General features: G+C 45.2%; 1 protein-coding gene across 3 annotated transcripts in view; it reads left to right on the top strand.

The window, feature by feature from the left end:
* Positions 1-17283, top strand: part of WDR62 (WD repeat domain 62) — a 23595-nt gene extending 6312 nt beyond the window's left edge. For 2 of the 3 annotated variants that reach the window (XM_061596397.1, XM_061596396.1), the window contains 25 exons: positions 363-497; positions 966-1148; positions 1261-1421; positions 2106-2277; positions 2920-3057; positions 3353-3528; positions 4849-4940; positions 5164-5289; positions 5571-5638; positions 6153-6274; positions 7333-7408; positions 7688-7799; positions 9308-9371; positions 9659-9781; positions 9906-10042; positions 10576-10628; positions 11910-12101; positions 12786-12922; positions 13232-13368; positions 14134-14280; positions 14710-14836; positions 14938-15043; positions 15904-15970; positions 16270-16355; positions 16667-17283. In XM_061596397.1, coding sequence (XP_061452381.1) covers positions 363-497; positions 966-1148; positions 1261-1421; positions 2106-2277; positions 2920-3057; positions 3353-3528; positions 4849-4940; positions 5164-5289; positions 5571-5638; positions 6153-6274; positions 7333-7408; positions 7688-7799; positions 9308-9371; positions 9659-9781; positions 9906-10042; positions 10576-10628; positions 11910-12101; positions 12786-12922; positions 13232-13368; positions 14134-14280; positions 14710-14836; positions 14938-15043; positions 15904-15970; positions 16270-16355; positions 16667-16933 — 3204 coding nt within the window. In that variant the 3' untranslated portion in view covers positions 16934-17283. The remainder of the gene's footprint in view (positions 1-362; positions 498-965; positions 1149-1260; positions 1422-2105; positions 2278-2919; positions 3058-3352; positions 3529-4848; positions 4941-5163; positions 5290-5570; positions 5639-6152; positions 6275-7332; positions 7409-7687; positions 7800-9307; positions 9372-9658; positions 9782-9905; positions 10043-10575; positions 10629-11909; positions 12102-12785; positions 12923-13231; positions 13369-14133; positions 14281-14709; positions 14837-14937; positions 15044-15903; positions 15971-16269; positions 16356-16666) is intronic. The other variant, XM_061596398.1, reaches the window with a different exon arrangement.

The following is a 17283-nucleotide window of genomic DNA, read 5'->3' as shown; positions in this document are numbered from 1 at the left end:
ATTTTGTCTGAGATGTTAAGGCAGCCTCTGTCAACCAGGTGCCCTCCAACTGTGTTGGCTGAGGCAGATGGAAGCTGTAGTCCAAACTATCTGGAGGGTGTCAGGTTGGCACAGGCTGTGTTAGGATGATTCATTGGGGGGGAAACATGCAAAAGAATCTGGAATGTACAGTTTCTGCGACAAGAGAACCCAGATCCTAAGAACATAAAGGGAAAAAATACAGTTCTGTGTTCTTAAATTTACACCGCTCCAACCAGAAAAGATTGGCATGGTACTGTCTTAATGGGTTCTGTTCAGGATTATTCATGCCCTTTGTATATCTTCCAGAGATTATTGGTGGGTACTTATTTTTTGCCTTGCAGAAGGCCACACTCATTGCCTCCAATAAAGTGTCTTGCAAGGTTATGGCCATCTCCTTTTCAGAGGACAGCTACTTTGTTACTGTTGGCCATCGGCACGTGAAGTTCTGGTTCTTGGATGTATCCAGGGAAGTTAAGGTAACCCCTCTGTATCCTGAAAGCTCCTTTCAAAATAGCTTCCTGGTTATATTAAGTAATCTGGCTCCGTTGTACAACTTGTCCCTTCCATTATTTATTAATTTTTCCATTATTTGTCAGAAACCCTTCTAAGCCAGCTACGTTTCTTTGCAACTGTATGGATCAACTCCCCACCCTGATATTCTGAGCATTCTAACAAGGCCCTCAGATTCTATATTTAAAAATCTGTTTGCAGCCTCACTCATGTGACCACAGCCATTAATGTGTCTCACTGACAGAAGTAATTAACCAGTTTGTCTTCTGTTGAAAAATAAAATAAAATTAGGATCTGTTGCCTGTGGATGCAGAGAAGTTTTTTCTGCACTATGAAGGCATGGTGAGAAAAACAGTTGTTAGCCAGTGTCTCGCATTGAGAAAACACGGCAGGCTATCTTAAACACTGAGCTTGAAATATTCTGCTCATTTCAGGTTAAAGAGACAGTTCCACTTGTCGGTCGCTCTGGCCTTCTTGGAGAGCTTCACAACAACATCTTCTGTGACGTGGCATGTGGGCAGGGCAAAATGTCAGGTAGCACGTTCTGCATTTCCTATTCTGGGCTCCTCTGCCAGTTTAATGAGAAGCGTGTGCTGGAGAAATGGATTGATCTGAAGGTATGATCTGAAGGCCTCTTTAGGAGCCATTTTTGTTTCTGGTACAGCTGTTGGAAGATAAGACTCCTGCTTCTTTGTAATCTAACTGTACACACTTTTTTTCTTTTTTCAGGTATCTCTAGCCAACAGCATTTGTGTTAGTGAAGAATTTATATTCTGTGGTTGTGCAAATGGAACTGTGCGCATCTTCCTCACACACAACTTACATTACCTCTCGGACTTGCCAAAACCGCATTACTTGGGCATTGACGTAGCTAGAGGAGAAGTGCTGAGGTACAAAGCTCTGAGATGCAACATGCCAAGAATATGGGCTCAGTTATTTGCAGGCACGTAGCTAAGCAGGAGCTTAATGCTTTGATGCTGGTGCAGAGGGATGCACAGGTCTTTTCTTTTATTTTTCCCAGCCTGCCAGGAACTCTGCTAGAAAACGTGTTGATGTGTTTAGGCTCTTGGTTCACAACTGTGCTGGAATACGTGGTTCTTGTATTATTTTTAGCACAATGCTACCATCTGGTGTTTTAGTTTCTATCATGTTTTGTGCAGTGGGGTGTGTGTGTGTGTGTGTGCTTGTGCATTAAGCAAGCAAGAAATGTAAGGAGGACATCATTTGTTAGCAGGCTGTTGCACTGCCTGGATCCACCATGGCTGGAGTCTTGCCAGTCTTAGCTACATGAAAGTCCAGCTCATGAACCTGAGCTATATAGCAAGGTGGCTGAACAAGAGGAAGGATCCACAATGATGCTTGTAGGCTTGCAGACACTTAAGTCTTCAATCCACATGAAGCTTAACTTTCCCTAGTGTTGGGGACCTTTTCATTTTGGTTTTGTGTTGTCACTTTCCTGGCACTTAGCTTGAGTTCTTTGCAGCTTATCTAAAGCATAACCTTGTAAAATGAAGTTCAACCATTTGGTGCTTTTTTGGTAATTAAGAAGAATACCCATTGATCTTTTCAAAAAGGCCAGATGCCATCTACCCAGATACTGTTGCCTTGGCCTTTGATCCCTCCCATCACTGGCTCTCCTGTGTATACAAGGACCACAGCGTGTACATTTGGGATGTGAAGAACACTGGTCAAGTTGAGAAAGTGTGGTGTGACCTTTTCCACAGTTCATTTGTATGGAATATTGAGGTAAGGGAATGCTTCTCTTTGGAAATGATATGAAGAATTAACAAAATGGCATTTGTTTATTTATTTCATTTGTATGCCTCTCTTCATGAAAATCACATTATAAAAGTGAATTAAAAATATAGCAAAAATCATTCAAATTTTAGTTAGTAATAGCTAAAACGCACACATCGTCAACTATAATCAAATACAGCAGTGGATAAAAACAATTCAAACCAAATTACTCAGCAGCACGGGATCGTAAACAGGTGTGCCTTAAACTGGTGCCCAAACTGACTACTGTTGGCACATGATGCACCTCCAGAGAGACAGAGAGTTCCATAAATGAGGCGCCATGACAGAAAAGGCCCCATCTCAGATCTCCACTCATTGGGCATTGCCCAATGGCAAGACCACAAAAAGTGTCCCTCCTGCAGATTTCAGCTACCAGGGTGGCTTATAAATTCGCTGGGTTGGACCTATTTAACTGTTTCTCTTCCTGGACAATTTGTCTTTGCAGTTGAGCATCTTGATGTACCTTTTGATTCAGTTGCCAAGAAAGTGGATTGTCCTCATCATGCAAAAGAAACTTGGGCCATCCTAGCTTCTGGAGTTTGTGACTGATTTTTGTGTTTCCTCTTTTGATTCTTTGTGGATATATCTAAGGTTTATCCTGAGTTTGAAGACCATAGAGGCTGTTTACCCCCAGGATCCTTTCTAACATGTTCGTCAGACAATACTATACGCTTTTGGAACTTGGAAAATGGCAAAGAAGTGGATTTTCAGAAAAACATCTACAGTAATGTAAGCATCATTAAGAGGCAGGTCCAGACTTGATATGTTACCAGATTGCTGCAAAAAACACACACCCCAACCCTGAGTTGACTTGCATCAGTGCGGGAGTGGTCTGAGTGCATTTCAAGGTCTGAAAGGCATGCTAGTGACCATAATTGACTGAGGATTTGCTAAATCAGTTCCCTCCTGGTTTGTTACTAAGCATTCCTATTATTATCTTTTGGGTGAGTTTTCTTTTTAACGCAATAGCATACATGCGTGTGTGTATAGTTATATCTATAAAAATATTCCTTTCTCTATGAAGAACTTGCTAAAGATTATGTATGTGGAAAATAACATCCAGCATTTGCAAGATTCAACAAATGTGCCAGACCGAGGTGAAAACACCAACTTCCTCGATGTGAAATCTGGTGTCCGTGTGATGCAAGTCAGCCCTGATGGCCAGCACTTGGCCTCTGGTGATAGAGCTGGAAATTTGAGGTGGGTCTTGGGGTCTGTCATGCTGCTTTTGGGACAGCTAACCTCTGGACTCCTGGATGATGTTGGTGCCAGCTCCCATCCGCCTCAGCCAGCATGGCCAATAGTCAGGGATAATGGGGATTGTACTTCCAACAGTATTTGGAAGGCCATAGATTAGCCACAACCTCTGGAGGGCCACAGGCTAGCCAGTCCTACCCTACTTCTCTATCATGTTTCCATTAGCGACACAATAGTTCTGCCTTCAGCAAGTGCTCCCAAGCACTTTAATGAGGATATCTTTTAAATGGGATTCTGCCATCATTTATGACTCGAGTGCCTATTTCAGCACTGGGTCTGGGAGGAGAGCCTCCTTCTGATTTCAGCCTTTGTTCAGGGCTGTGTGTGCTGTGCTGCCTGCCCTGAGTGCCATGGATGGACAGGATATTTTTTTTAATAATTCCTTCTAATAGTGAACTCAAGTGGCCAAATGCCTATCGATTTGGAAAGAAAATGAGGCCACTCAGAAATACTATAGCAGTTTCTACGTACTCCTGGGACTCACTAGGCATGCAGAAGTATATATGTTTGCATATTTAAGAGAGAAATAATTCTAGGACGTATGAATTTTTTAGGTGTCAGTTGAGAAGTGTGGGGGAGGGGTGACCAGAGGGGTGGGGAAGTGGCATTTGCCTGATCAAACCCCAGCAACTTTTAATAGATATCCTTCAGGAAGAGATAAGGGTGGAAGGGCAGGGGGGATGAGTGCCATGAATTTTTTTAAAAAAACATGTCTCTTCCCTGTACTGAGCAGATGTTACAGAAAGAAGGAATGCCGCCCTGGGCTCCTGCTGGGAAGAAGGGCAAGATATAAATGAATTCGGAAGGAAGGAAAGAAGGAAGGAAGGAAGGAAGGAAGGAAAAATACCCCCCTTCTCTAACGCCAAACATGGATCCATTAGTGCTATAAAGTACAACAGAGAAGGCCTCAGAGGGTTGGGAACAAAAACATGTCCCCTGTCTACATCTTCTCTCTCTCCCCAAAATGTGAGGTCTGACCAGGACTGCCAGGCTCCTGTTCCTGGGCAAGAAGACTCCTCCTAGGGGGTGGGGATATACTGCCACTTTTCCTGCAGGTCCCACTTATTCTGTATCTAGTGCTAGATTCTGTGTGTTCATGTAAATGTGGAACCGACTTAGCTAAGGTGTTGTGTACGCCAGTCACCCACAGTGGGTTTCTATCTGGATTCCTCAAAGCGAGCAAGCTCCCAAGAAATGCCACCCTTAACAGCACTGTGTTCAAATACTTTAAAAAGCTATAAAAATGTGGGTGTTGTCTTACAGGATACATGAGCTAAAATACATGGATGAAGTGATAAAAGTGGAAGCCCATGACTCAGAAGTTCTCTGCTTACAATACTCTAAGCCAGAAACTGGTAAGTTTCCTAATCTGAAAATGTATACAACTGACGTTTATTCCAGATTGGTACATGTTGGATTTGTTTATGTGTGTGTTTATATATTCATACACACATACACACACACTCGCATTTACTCCCTTCACTTCTGCCTTGCTGGGATTATGGGGACTGTTTTGTTAAATTGTTTTTAAGTCCCTTTCTGAAATGCATAATTCAGTGTCCTTTCTGCCATCTACAGGGATGGCTCTGCTGGCCTCAGCAAGTCGAGACAAGTTGATTCATGTGCTAAATGTGAGGAGAAATTATAAACTAGAGCAGACGTTGGATGACCATTCCTCCGCTATCACTGCTGTGAAGTTTGCTGGTAAGTTGCCCAGTCTTCTGCGTTGACTGCTTGTATTTCTCAGAACCTGTATGTGCAATTGCGATTGCACGGATCACTTGTTCTTTCTGTGTTCTTGTGCAACTCTAGTTTCACTTGGTTTGCATGGAAGAAGTTGATAGTACATTGTTTATAGTGCTTTATTGTAAGCCACTCTGGTAAATGTATTTGAAGAGTGGGGTCTAAGTAAATATTAGGAGGTTCTTCTCCAGACTCCATTGGCCTCCACAGTTGTTCTTTTTTCCTTTCTTTCTCACCTACAGGAAATGGAGCTATTCAGATGATTAGCTGTGGAGCTGACAAAAGCATCTATTTTCGCAGTGCGCAAAAGGTGCTTACAATTCATTTCCAGAATTTACTGGGACAAAGTGTGGTGATGGCCCCTCACTTTAGATGCCTTCAGAAAGAGGTTTGGGCAGGTTCATGGAAGAGCCAGAGTTCTGTTGAAACAGCTCTCAGCCCTGCCGGCTGTGCAGACCCTTCAGGCTCAGAGGCAGAGATTAAATGAATGCCAGTTGCTCAGAAGCAACAGCAGGGGGAGGGCTATGGCCTTCTGTGGCCTGTTTGTTGTCCTCCCAGAAGCAGGATACTGGGGTGAAGCAGCCCCCTTTGGGCCGATGCACCAGGACTGCTGTTGTATATTGACCAGAACAGTTTGTTTTCCTCTCCCAAAGATTTGTTGCCAGCTAATAAAAGGGCATCTTCCTCCTTTTGTATCTAGATAAAAGTTATACAGATTCATTCTGACTATATCCTGTGTGAGCTTGCTACAGACTCTTACACCATTGTTGGGATAAAATCCCTGCACCAATTCAGATCCTAATTGGGTTGGTTTCGCTCCACAGGTTGCGGAGGGAATTAACTTTGTCAGAACTCATCACGTTGCTGAGAAAACAACCTTGTACGACATGGACATTGATATAACACAGAAATATGTCGCGGTGGCTTGTCAGGACAGAAATGTCAGGTAAACTCTTCCATAATTTCAACTTCCACGCTGGTGCCCAGCAGTTGCAAATACTTGATTGTATCTTGGAACTGCAGAGTTTTTAGATCTCCCGCAGTCCTGAGCACTGAAAGAAAAGAAAGAACCTTTGTCTGCCATGTTCCTCCTCCTGATGTCCAGTCTTTATCTTAACCTGGCTACACTCTTACAGTTCTGTAGCGCTCTCTATGTCCATCCTGTCACCTTGATTATTGATTGACTAATCCTTGATACCACTCAGGCCGGGGGAGAAAGATACGCTGCTCTTGCGCCTGGAGAGTGGCTGCTGCATCATCCACGTGCTTAGCTCCAAAGGGGAAGGGACAACCGCAGCTTTCAGAAAATTGTGTGGGATTTCTCTATTGCTGTTGGTCTGCAGTGACTGGGTCTTGAGTGACACCATATCCTATGTTCTGTTGTCATGATGTGGGCTACTTCCCCTGCTCCTCTTACTGAAATGAGATGGCAGTTCCTTGCGCCAGGTTTGGTGTAAAGTTGCACCATCGACGGGAGAATGGCCGTGGCTCTGGTGGAAGTGTGATCCTCCCTTGTCCCACTCATGATTCTGCCCTGCCAGCATAACTGTTGTGGCGGTGACTTATCTTGTGTCCTGCTGGCCTCGTGGGCTTCTGCCGAGTCCTCAGCCAACATAACTCAAGTATAGCGCTGCTCTCTGAAAGTGTTGAGATAAAAACATGAGGCATAGTCTCCTTGGAGATCTCTCTCACAAGCCTCCATTGGAATGAATGAGAGATGCACTCTTGCCCGACTCCCATTCAGTCTGACGGAGGCTTTTGTAGGGAACACTCCCAGAGGTTTTGTCCACAGATTTCATTTATCCCATTTAAGCACAAGGCATGACTTGTGTGCATTGAAAGGGCATGTATTTCTCTGAGAAGAGGACACCTGTTTGCACAATGAACTGCTTTTACAAAGGCTTTGTATGCAGAACATAAGGCCGAACATCAAAGAATAGCTCTTCAACTGTGGCAGACTAACAAGCTGCTGCATGCACCAACCATAACTTAACCTTCCTTCAGGATATACAACACTGTCAGCGGGAAGCAGAAGTGGTGCTATAAAGGCTCGCAAGGCGATGACGGATCCCTACTGAAGGTAACCAAGTTAATATTGAAAAACTGCATGTAGCATTCATGTTTCTTCCCAGTGCAACAACAGATATTGTTGTCCACAGTTGGACACAGCCCTTACGGGATGTGGCCTAATGTCTCAAAGCGCTATTGCTTTCTACATAATAGTCCTAGGAATGCCAAATGCACTTGTTTAGTTGAACCGAGAGTAAGTGATCCATTATTCAGCCAATTGTGAAGTGTTTAATAGAAATTAAAGTAAATCTGAGAGAGTGAGGTCGTTTCGTTTCCAATCCCTCTGTAGGTCCAACTGGATCCTTCCGGAACGTTCTTGGCCACCAGTTGCTCAGATAAGAGCATTTCCATTATAGATTTCCACTCTGGGGAGTGTGTTGCCAAAATGTTTGGACATTCAGGTTTGTTTTGCAGCGTTGCTGTTTTTGGGTTTAGTTATTTTCCAAGAGCATATCTTGGTCTCCCTTTTATGTCCTCTTGCTATAAATATGCATGCTAATTACTTTGGAGGCAAACTCCCAGAAACTCTCCCTTGAAGAAATAGGATAGAGTTCTTCAGTACCCATTCATCTCCCTATCAGTCATCGTTCAGTTGGCTTCTTGTGCAGAGAATGCCTAGAAAGTTGCATGGTCATGCCATTTTGCTGGCTGACTGGATATTTCACTCTGGTGCAACATTTCACAGTTCTCAGACTGCTAGTGAATGGTGGGAACAGAAGCCCCCTGCTGCCATCCAGCCATGTCAGTTTGGCACGGAGGCTCTACAGCAGGGGTGGGGAATTAATAGCATGGACAATGGTCAGGGGTGGTGGGAGCTCCAATACGTAGAGGACCACCTCTGCTCTACAGTCCCAACTAGGTGCACATGATGTCATGTGACACCACTGACCCCTTTGTGGGCTTCTTCTGTGGGAACTAGGTCATCTGACTCTTGGGATCTTGGTTTTTCCCTTTTGTGCTCCAGTCGTCAGTCTCTGTTACTGAGTAATTTCACCTGCTTGGGACAGGAGGCAAGGGCAATGTGATCACTGCCTCTGCATATCCAAAGAAAAACCTCAACTACCCCTAATTCAGACTCATACATCCTCTGGCAGAGAAGCTGCTGCTTGTTCACTCCATGTGGACTCCACTCCAGTGTGGAGCTTACCTAATCCCAATATCTATTTCTTTTTCCTTTTTCACTGCTTTCCTATGTTGTCAACCCACAGTTGGTTTCCAGCAGGGTTCTTGCTCTCATGCTGATCTTTTCCTCCTCCTCCTCCTCCTCCTCCTCCTCCTCAACTCAGTCTTTACAAGAAGGCTGTCAGTGTCAGTTTTCCTTCTCAGTCGATGGCTTGTGTCATCTTCTGCGTGTATCAGGCCAGCTTCTCCTCCCCATCAGATGTGTGAGGTAGAAACCACTTTGCAGGCTGCAGGCCGTTCATGTCAGTGTGTCTCTTTGGAGGTGGACACTTGGTTAATGTTTATGTTTTAATTTCAAGTGCAGAACAGGGTTTAAACTGTTAGGGTGCAGGATTATTGCAGTCTACTGCTCTTGCGAAGGCATGCACCATTTAGCCATTGTGGCTAATAGTCACCTGATGGGCCACTGCCACTATGGTCTGTTGTAAAGTGGTCAAATCCCTTTTAAAAGCCATCTAAATCCAGATGCCATCAAATTCCAGATTTTGTGTGACCTTCCTTTTGTCTGCATTGAACCCACTGCCAACTGATTTCATTGGATTGCCCCAAGTTCCAGTATCTACTACAGCCTGCCCGTATCTGGTGCTCTCCAGCTGGCTTGGACTACAAGTCCCATCAGGCCGAGCCAGCACAGTCTCATTTCCATAACTAGTAGTGATAACTAATATGAAACAGTGATTGGTTAAAACTAATTCAATAGAACAACCGATGTTTCTTTAAATTACAGAAGTCGTTACAGGGATGAAATTTACCTTTGACTGCAAACGCTTGATCACCGTCTCGGGAGACAGGTCGGCAGCTTGAACTGTAAAAGATGCTTGTGTGAAATTGAAACTTGTTGATACAGGAAGGCATGAAAGTGGGATGATGTGATGTACCTTTGGTGCTCAACCTGCTTTAAGAGAAGAGCACCTCTGGATGAGGCTTCCAAATGCTTGTAGCATGTTGAGATCTAGGCAAGACAGAGCAGCAAACACAGGGAGAATTCAATACTCCATGAATATTGAATTCAATACAATTCAATGGAGAGGCATGGAGAATTCAATACTTCTATTGACACTCTTCCCTCTATCTCCAGTTGTATCTTCATATGGCATCTTAGTCCTGAAATTACCACCTGCATGAAACAGCACTTGATGGAACTGGATCAAGTCCGGCAGAAGAAGAAAGCCAGGGAGCCAACGTGGTCTCATCAGGTCAGGTACTGAAACAACCTTTGTGTTTCGGTCTTGGGGTGACACTCTCTGCTCCTGTTGGGAAGACTAGGGTGATTCTGCCATTCTTATGCAATGATGATCTCTCCCCGCTGCTATCATCTCCTTCAGGAGGGAGACCTTTGTTGCTGTGCCAAGTGGAAGAAACCCCTGTGGTGCTGAACATCTGGCTGATTATGACACCGAGGAGGAGAGGGAAGAGGAAGAAACAGCTCTTCAGACTCCTCTGAAAGTTGACCTTGATGCAGGTATGGAGGCGCTCCACCCTTCCCAAGGGAGAGTGAGGCCATGGAGATGGGCAGGATTTTGAACAGACACCACAATGAACTGGAAGCCACCCCCAACTGCATCCTCCTTCAGGATGGCCCTCCATAGCATCTCTTTGGCTTTTTGCTCTCCTCTTGCCATCTCTCTCTCCTCCCCGCGCCCTCCCCCGGTAAAATTCCTTATAACATTTTGTTAGAATGCAAAGTGTGGCTGTAGCTGGATTATGCGCATCAAGAGTCCTGAGAATCTATACTTTGCTTTACTTTTTTTTTTAAAAAAATCTGATTTATCATTCCGGTTTCTGGGAACTGGTAGATATAGATTCTACATGACCCAGTTCCACTTTTGAGTGTTTTTTTGGTTGTTTTGATTATCATATGCAAAGGTGGGAGGGGATTTCTTGTTTCTGGTATAAGAATGTTGCTTATCTCTATGGAAAGTTTAACACTGCTATCACATTGCTCATCGTAATTCTCTCTCTCTCTCCCTCCCTCCGTTTCCTGTTGCTCTCCAGCTCCTGCTTGTATCCTCACCAATGGCAAAATGCCCATGTGGGCAAAGAGGCTGGTATGTAATGTGGTATTACAATAAAAAAGAGTTGTCTTTTATATATGGATTAGTTAGCCTTTGCCAACCTGTCACCCTGCAGGTGTTTTCGACTACAACTCCCATCAGTCCCACACCGTGCTGATGGGAGTTGTAGTCTAAAACACCTGGAAGGTACCAGGTTGGCGATGGCTGGATTAAGAGATGTAGAATCTTGGGCACCTAAAAAGCCCTGGGAGGACCAAAGTGGCTGCAAGCTCCTCCTCGGGAACTTGCACATTCAAGCTGCGTCATGGATTGGATTGGCGCGATGTATGAACGCTTCCAGTGGCACCAACTTTAAGCATGGTTAAGACACGAGGTTCTCTCTTAACTACAGTTAATGCTAACCTGGATTAACCTGGCATGCTTAACCATAGTTCAGGCAGGCAGCAGGACTTGCCACTCCAAAAATGAAAGAAACAACGCTTCTCCAACGTAACAGTCGAGCAGTTGGGTGCATTATGGGTGCACCAGTCGAGAAAGTGCAAGGATATTGGTGCTCGGATATTGGAGAATCACAAAGGGACAACTTTAAGACGAGAGTCAGAGCTTGGAGAAGGGCCATTGCTCGGCGGAGTATCTGCCGTATATGCAGAAAGTCCAGGTTCAATCCCCAGTGGCATCTCCAGGTGGGGCTGTGAGGGACTCCTGCCTGAAACTCCGGAGAGCCAGTCACTGGCCAGTTCTGAGCTGGATGGACCAGTGGTCTGACTTGGTATGAGGCAGCTTTCCACGCTCTTGTGGTATGCTGGGTTCTGAAGAAAGGCAAGTGGTCCTCGTCAATAGCCAGATTCCTGACCATCAGGAAAAACCTCCTAACTGTTAGAGCCATACGACAATGGAACAAATTACCTGGAGAGGTGGTGGGCTCTCCAACACTGGAGGCATTCAAGAGGCAGCTGGAGAGGCATCTGTCGGGAATGCTTTGATTTGGATTCCTGCGTTGAGCAGGGGGTTGGACTTGATGGCCTTATAGGCCCCTTCCAAGTCTATGATTCTAATATGTCAGTAATAAAATTGAGAACTTACATTACTGTGAACTGTGGATCATCAAATGTTTGAATTTTTTAAAAATTGCAGATCTATGCAGAAAAAGCTTACGTACAAAGGAAATGAAATATTTGTAGGCTAGGGTGTTTTGTTTTTAAGCTAGCAGCCATGAACACATTCCATGGTTATTTATCTTTCTTGGTGGTTTTTAACCCATGCACATGAGTGGAATGAAAACACAATGCTTCCTTTAAACTTCTCTCTCTCTAGCTTGGAGAGGCAGATAATTCGGACAGCTCTACCTTTAACTCCAGGGTGAGTTATCAACCACAAGGGCGGTGGGCTGAACGTGCTGCCAAGGAGCCACTTAAGATCATGCTGGACACAAACTTTAGTTACTTAAACAGCAGCATGAATGACGACGAGCTGGAACCACAGAGACTGGATCAGCTGCTCTTGGAGGTGAGCAATGCTTGCTTGGTACAAGGGGCTTCAAGGAGGTTTCTCTCTCCTTTGCTGCCCCCCCCCCATTTGAGAAACAGACCCCACATCCTTTGGGTCCAGGAACAGGAGCCTGGGGATAAGCCTTGGTACTAATTTTCAGTGGTGGGATTTATTCCTGGAGCATATGAAGTGTATGCCGTTCAGTGTGCGTAGAGGTTCCTTTTATTTCACCAGTGAGCCCCCATCCACCTTGGACAGTGTGGTCTCTAGACACACTTGTGTGGCTCCTGTTCATTTAGTGGAGTTTGTGCAGGAGGCTTATAGTCTATTGGATCAGAACCTGCCTCTCTCATGCTGTATGGTTTTAAATGGCCTGGACACTTGAGGAAGCGGCTGCCTTGGATTCCTCAAGGAGTTGAGTGCATTTTCCAGCTAACTCATGACTTTTGAGTCTCTGATTAAATCTTGAGTAGATTAATTGATCGGAGCATGTCATATTCCCAGCTACTGTCTGTAAACCTGTTTTGGAACCATTTCATAGCTCTTGGTGTTCTGGCTCCAGAACATTTCTCGTTTCCGTCTTTTCTGCAGACTTTTCTTGAATCTTCTTAACATTGGAAGGAGAGTCATGAGGACTAATTCCATTTTGTAAAAAAGAAACATATAGTAATCAGGTAGTTTTTTATTTTTATTTTTTGCAAGTCCAAGAACTCCCCTAGCAGCATAATTGAAGATTTCAAACAGCCAGATCTGTCCTCCGAAGAGGAGGTGATGGAAGAGCTTGAAGTCAGCAGGAGCAGCCTCCCCGACGTGCAGACGAGCCCATCCGAGGGAGAAAGGTTAGTCCTTGCTGAACACTCAGGGCTGTAACCCTAATCATCCTTATCTGGAAGGAAGTTCAGCTGAACTCTGTGGAGCTTACAGTTAAGTCCGTGTGTTTAGGATAGATCCGCAAGACTGATGGATGGGAACCTCTTCTGCAGAAGTCCTATTGATGGCTGCCCCTGGTCTAGTTTGTGGTTCACTGTTCTGTTGTCCTATGGGATCCTCGTCCCTGAAAGTTTTGAAATAAACTTGAAATGATGAATGAATACTTCACCCCCACCCCACCCATAGAAGCATTGGCATTTTGTACCTGTTTTTTAAAGGAAATACATGAAGGAGCTGCACCTCCAGCCAGCTTATCTGAACGAAGGTGCTGATACGAAAGAGAAGCTGCCAGATAAAATCTGCTCCGTCACCTCCTTGGTCTCCGAGGCATCTGCTTTGGGCCACCAACGGGAAGGTACGTTTCCTCACTAATCCTGCCAATCCCTCCTGCTCACACCGAGGAGCTCTTTGTGGGCCTGAGCTGCAGAAGGACTTGCACCCCTCAATGGGCCATTGCCCTCCCTCGAATTAGTGCCAACTTCCCCAGTGGTCAAGGAAGCATGAGGACTTGGCCCTTGAATCCCTGAAGTGCATGTGAGAGGAAGGGAAGGAGGCTGGCTTTCTGTGCCTGACAAAGGAAAGTGGATGGGCAGTCTCTCTTGGCCTCTTTCCCCACCCCACAGATTGAACTCGGGGGAGGGCAGCAGGAAGGGTGTCTGCTGTCATGGTTGTCATAACCCTCCTAAGAATGGCCTTGTATGAAAGGTAGGTGAAGAAGAGGGTTTTACAGCAGTGGAATCTGAGCTTTTTCGCCCCAGCCAGCTATGAGAAATGAAGGGTGTCATAGCAGGATAAGTAAGGCAGAGGCGGCTTATGCCACATTGTTCAGAAGATCAGTGGCGGCTGGTGGCTCCATGTCAGTAGGGGAGTGGAATCCACTCCAGGTTTTAGTCCAAAGTTTCTGCACCTTGGACAGCTGCTTGAAAGTTCGGACTAAAACCTGGAGCGGATTCCACTGCCCTGCTGACGTGGAGCCGCCTGCCACCATTGGTAGGAATGGTGGGAGCAGATCTCTGGCCCAGCACCCAAAATGGCTTTTGCAGTCTGCAGCCTGAGCTCCCCTCTGAGCTTTTTCCTTCCTTCTCCCCCGCCTCCCTGACTTTGAACAACATGCTGGTAGACCAAGAGTCTCTAGTGTCAGAGGCAGAAGGAGAAATGACCGACGTGGACGAGAACTTCCAGCAAAGCAACTCTTTGCCCCAAACCCCAGAAGAAGAGAAATTCCTCCGGCATCACTTTGAGACGCTTGCCAGTGCTCAGGCTGAAGGTAATGCAGGAGCTACCGAAAGGATAAGAATGGCACAATTGCCGTGCTGTCCCCATAAGCACAACCCTTGCCTAACCGGTGAAGAGGGGTCGTTTCTCAAGGAAATGCACTCTTTTGATTTGCTGAGTTTGGACTAGACACCCCTGTAAGAGACAGACCTCATGGTAGTAGGCCCTGCTTGGGTCATTGGCACGTCCACGGCTGATCAGATGTCATTTGCCCTGGACCGGCATTCATTTTAGCTATTGCTAAAATTGGCAATTTGACAGTGTGAACAGGCCTTTACTCATCTAGGAATGAAAGGCCAAGGGCCAATGTGCCCCACACCGAAATATGGATTCCCTTCCTAGTTTATCCATGCCTGTGCCTTTTGGTACCAAAGCTACTGAGAAAGAGAAGCTCACGCTTGCTCTTCCCTTTTCCATTCAGAAAAGTTTGACGGTTGCCTAAAAGATCTCAAGCCATCTGAAGAGGAGGATGAGGAGGGTGCCTTGTTCCTGAACCCTCGCCTGAGCATTTCTGCTATGTTCCTCTCTCGCTGCCAAAGAAATAGCAGGTTGGGAGATTTTTATGCATATATATATATATATATATATACAGATAAATCCTCCATTAATGAAGAAGCTGAATCTGAAAGGTTGTGCAAATTTCTCACAGGTTTGCAGCTGCCTTTTTCCCAAGGGTCCATCAGCACTCTCAGACTGCCGCTGTAGAGCAGGAGAAGGCGGAGGCCCTGCTGCCCAGCGAGCTCAAGAAACTGGAGGCACGTTGACCACCTGAGCCATGAATGAGCAACTGGGCTCGTTTCTTTTATATTGTAGATGTGGAATATTCAGCCCATTCTGCAAAGGTGGAGCAGGGCCATACCTTGGTGGCAGAGCGCATGCTTTGCAGACAGAAGGCCTCAAGATCACTTCTAGGGATTCCCAGTTAAAGGGTTTGCGGTGGCCGCACTGGGAAGGACCATCTGAGAGCCGTTGTCTGTCAGAATAGACGGACCAATGATCTGACTTGGTATAAGGCAGCTTCGTGGGCACACATCATCTCAGAGCATTCACAAACTTAAACAATTTGAAACTGGTTTAACTTTCATAGCTTCCACCAAAGATCTCTGGGAGTTGTAATGTTGTGTGTGTGACTTGTGTGTGTGTGTGTGTAACTCATGAGACATCTTTTATTACAGGTGTAGGGAACCTCTAGTCCAGATGTTGCTGAACTACAACTCCCATCAGCCCCAGCAAGCATGGCCAATGGCCAGGGATGATGGGAGTTGTAATTCAGCAACATCTGGAGGGCCAATGGTTCCCCACACCTGATTTGCTACATCTCCCAAGTGAAGCCTTCATCCTCCAGGTGTTTTTGACTACAGCTGCTATCAGTCACAGCTAGCACTGGTGGAAGTTGTAGCCCAAAACATCTGGAGGGCACTGTGTTGGCAAGGGCTGCTAAAATGTCTGAATGCTCTAGCCTCAGAACCAACAATTTATCTGGCCACCACTTTGTGCTTCCAGCAGTTTTGTAGACAAGGGACTGAGGCATTGCTTTTTGACTTTAATGTATTTAAATTGAAAGTAGAACCCTTAGAATTTGATTTCTAACCATCTGTAATACCACTGGTTTTAGAAACTTTCAGAAGAAACTCACTCTGAGTTGAAGGAAAAGCTTGATGCTAGAACATACAATATCTCAGGTAGGAAACTTTCTGGAATGTTGGGTTTATGGTTTTGTCATATTGCATAGGCTGAAGTTAGGACCCCCCCCCTTTTGAATAAACATCCATCGCTGCAGGGTATAGATTTGACTGTCACTGTGTAGGATTTCCAGAAATGCCAGTTTATATGATCAGTTGCCACCTTCCTGTTGCCTTTTTGAGATTGAAAGAATGCTGTTGGATGCATTCCACTCCCACCCCACCTTGCTCCTCTCCTTCTGGTAAGGCTCCAAATGTGATCATTGATCTCTCTCTCTTTTTCCTTCCCATGTTCTCAGAAGCACAGGTTCTTGTCAGAAACTTTGAAATGAACCTGCAACCTCTGTGCACCAAATTTGAAGAGACTTTGCAGCTTTACGATAAGGTAAGATATAGGGCAGGCAGGTACATATAACTTTAAAAAATAATAATAGCTCTGGATTCCTCAATCCAAATCTTCTCAAACCATATTTATGCATCAGATTGACCTATCACATGTCCTAGGTGGTGTTTTAGATTGGGTTGTTGGGTGCTACTGCTGTCACACACACCCCTCAATTGCTTTTTCTTTTCTGATGATGCTGTGGGTGTGGATAGTTGGCTCGCTGCCTTGTTACTGCACCATTTTGCGCATGGGTGCTAATACTAGAATTCCTATGGATCCGAGTATGAAAATGTCCGTCCTTTGCTACATAGGTGACTTCCTGTAATGACTCTACTGAGGAGGAGCTTCTCCATATAAAGAACAAGCTGGTTAGTACTTTCTGTTGGATGAAAAATGAGCTGGACTCCAGAGCTATCAAGAACAACACAGATGTGGCAACAGCCACAGATGGCCCAACCCACTGGCTGAAGCACCTTGAAGACAGCGAGACCCACTCTCTCTTAAAGCATTACTCTGACTCACTGCTGAGTATGGTCCAGAAGAAGTTGGATGAATCTCACAAAGCAGATGTTGCTTGAATCACCCCAAGCAATGACTCCACCACCACCTAAAAAACATGATTGTAGTGCTGAGCTCCAGCAAACGTGGACATCGATTTCTGTGTAACTCCTGAGGAGTTGGCTGCTAAGACAGAGCTGATTTAACATGTTTACCTCTTGCGTTTATTTTGTGCAATTCCCCTTCTTTTTTTCCTGACAAGCTGTTGCTGTTTGAAAAAGCTAAAAAAAGAACACTTCTGAAAAGCTTTTTTTATAAGAATGAGTGTAGTAAGAGGAGAAAATGGGTGTTCCCCCGTGGTACTTTCGTGTGTGTGTCTTTTGTAACACTGCTTTGCAACAGAAGTTCTTAAATGTTTGCTGTTTTTTCC

This window comes from Rhineura floridana, chromosome 15 (assembly GCF_030035675.1).
Source record: "Rhineura floridana isolate rRhiFlo1 chromosome 15, rRhiFlo1.hap2, whole genome shotgun sequence".
NCBI lineage: Eukaryota > Metazoa > Chordata > Lepidosauria > Squamata > Rhineuridae > Rhineura > Rhineura floridana.
This window is presented reverse-complemented; position numbering and strand designations above follow the sequence as displayed.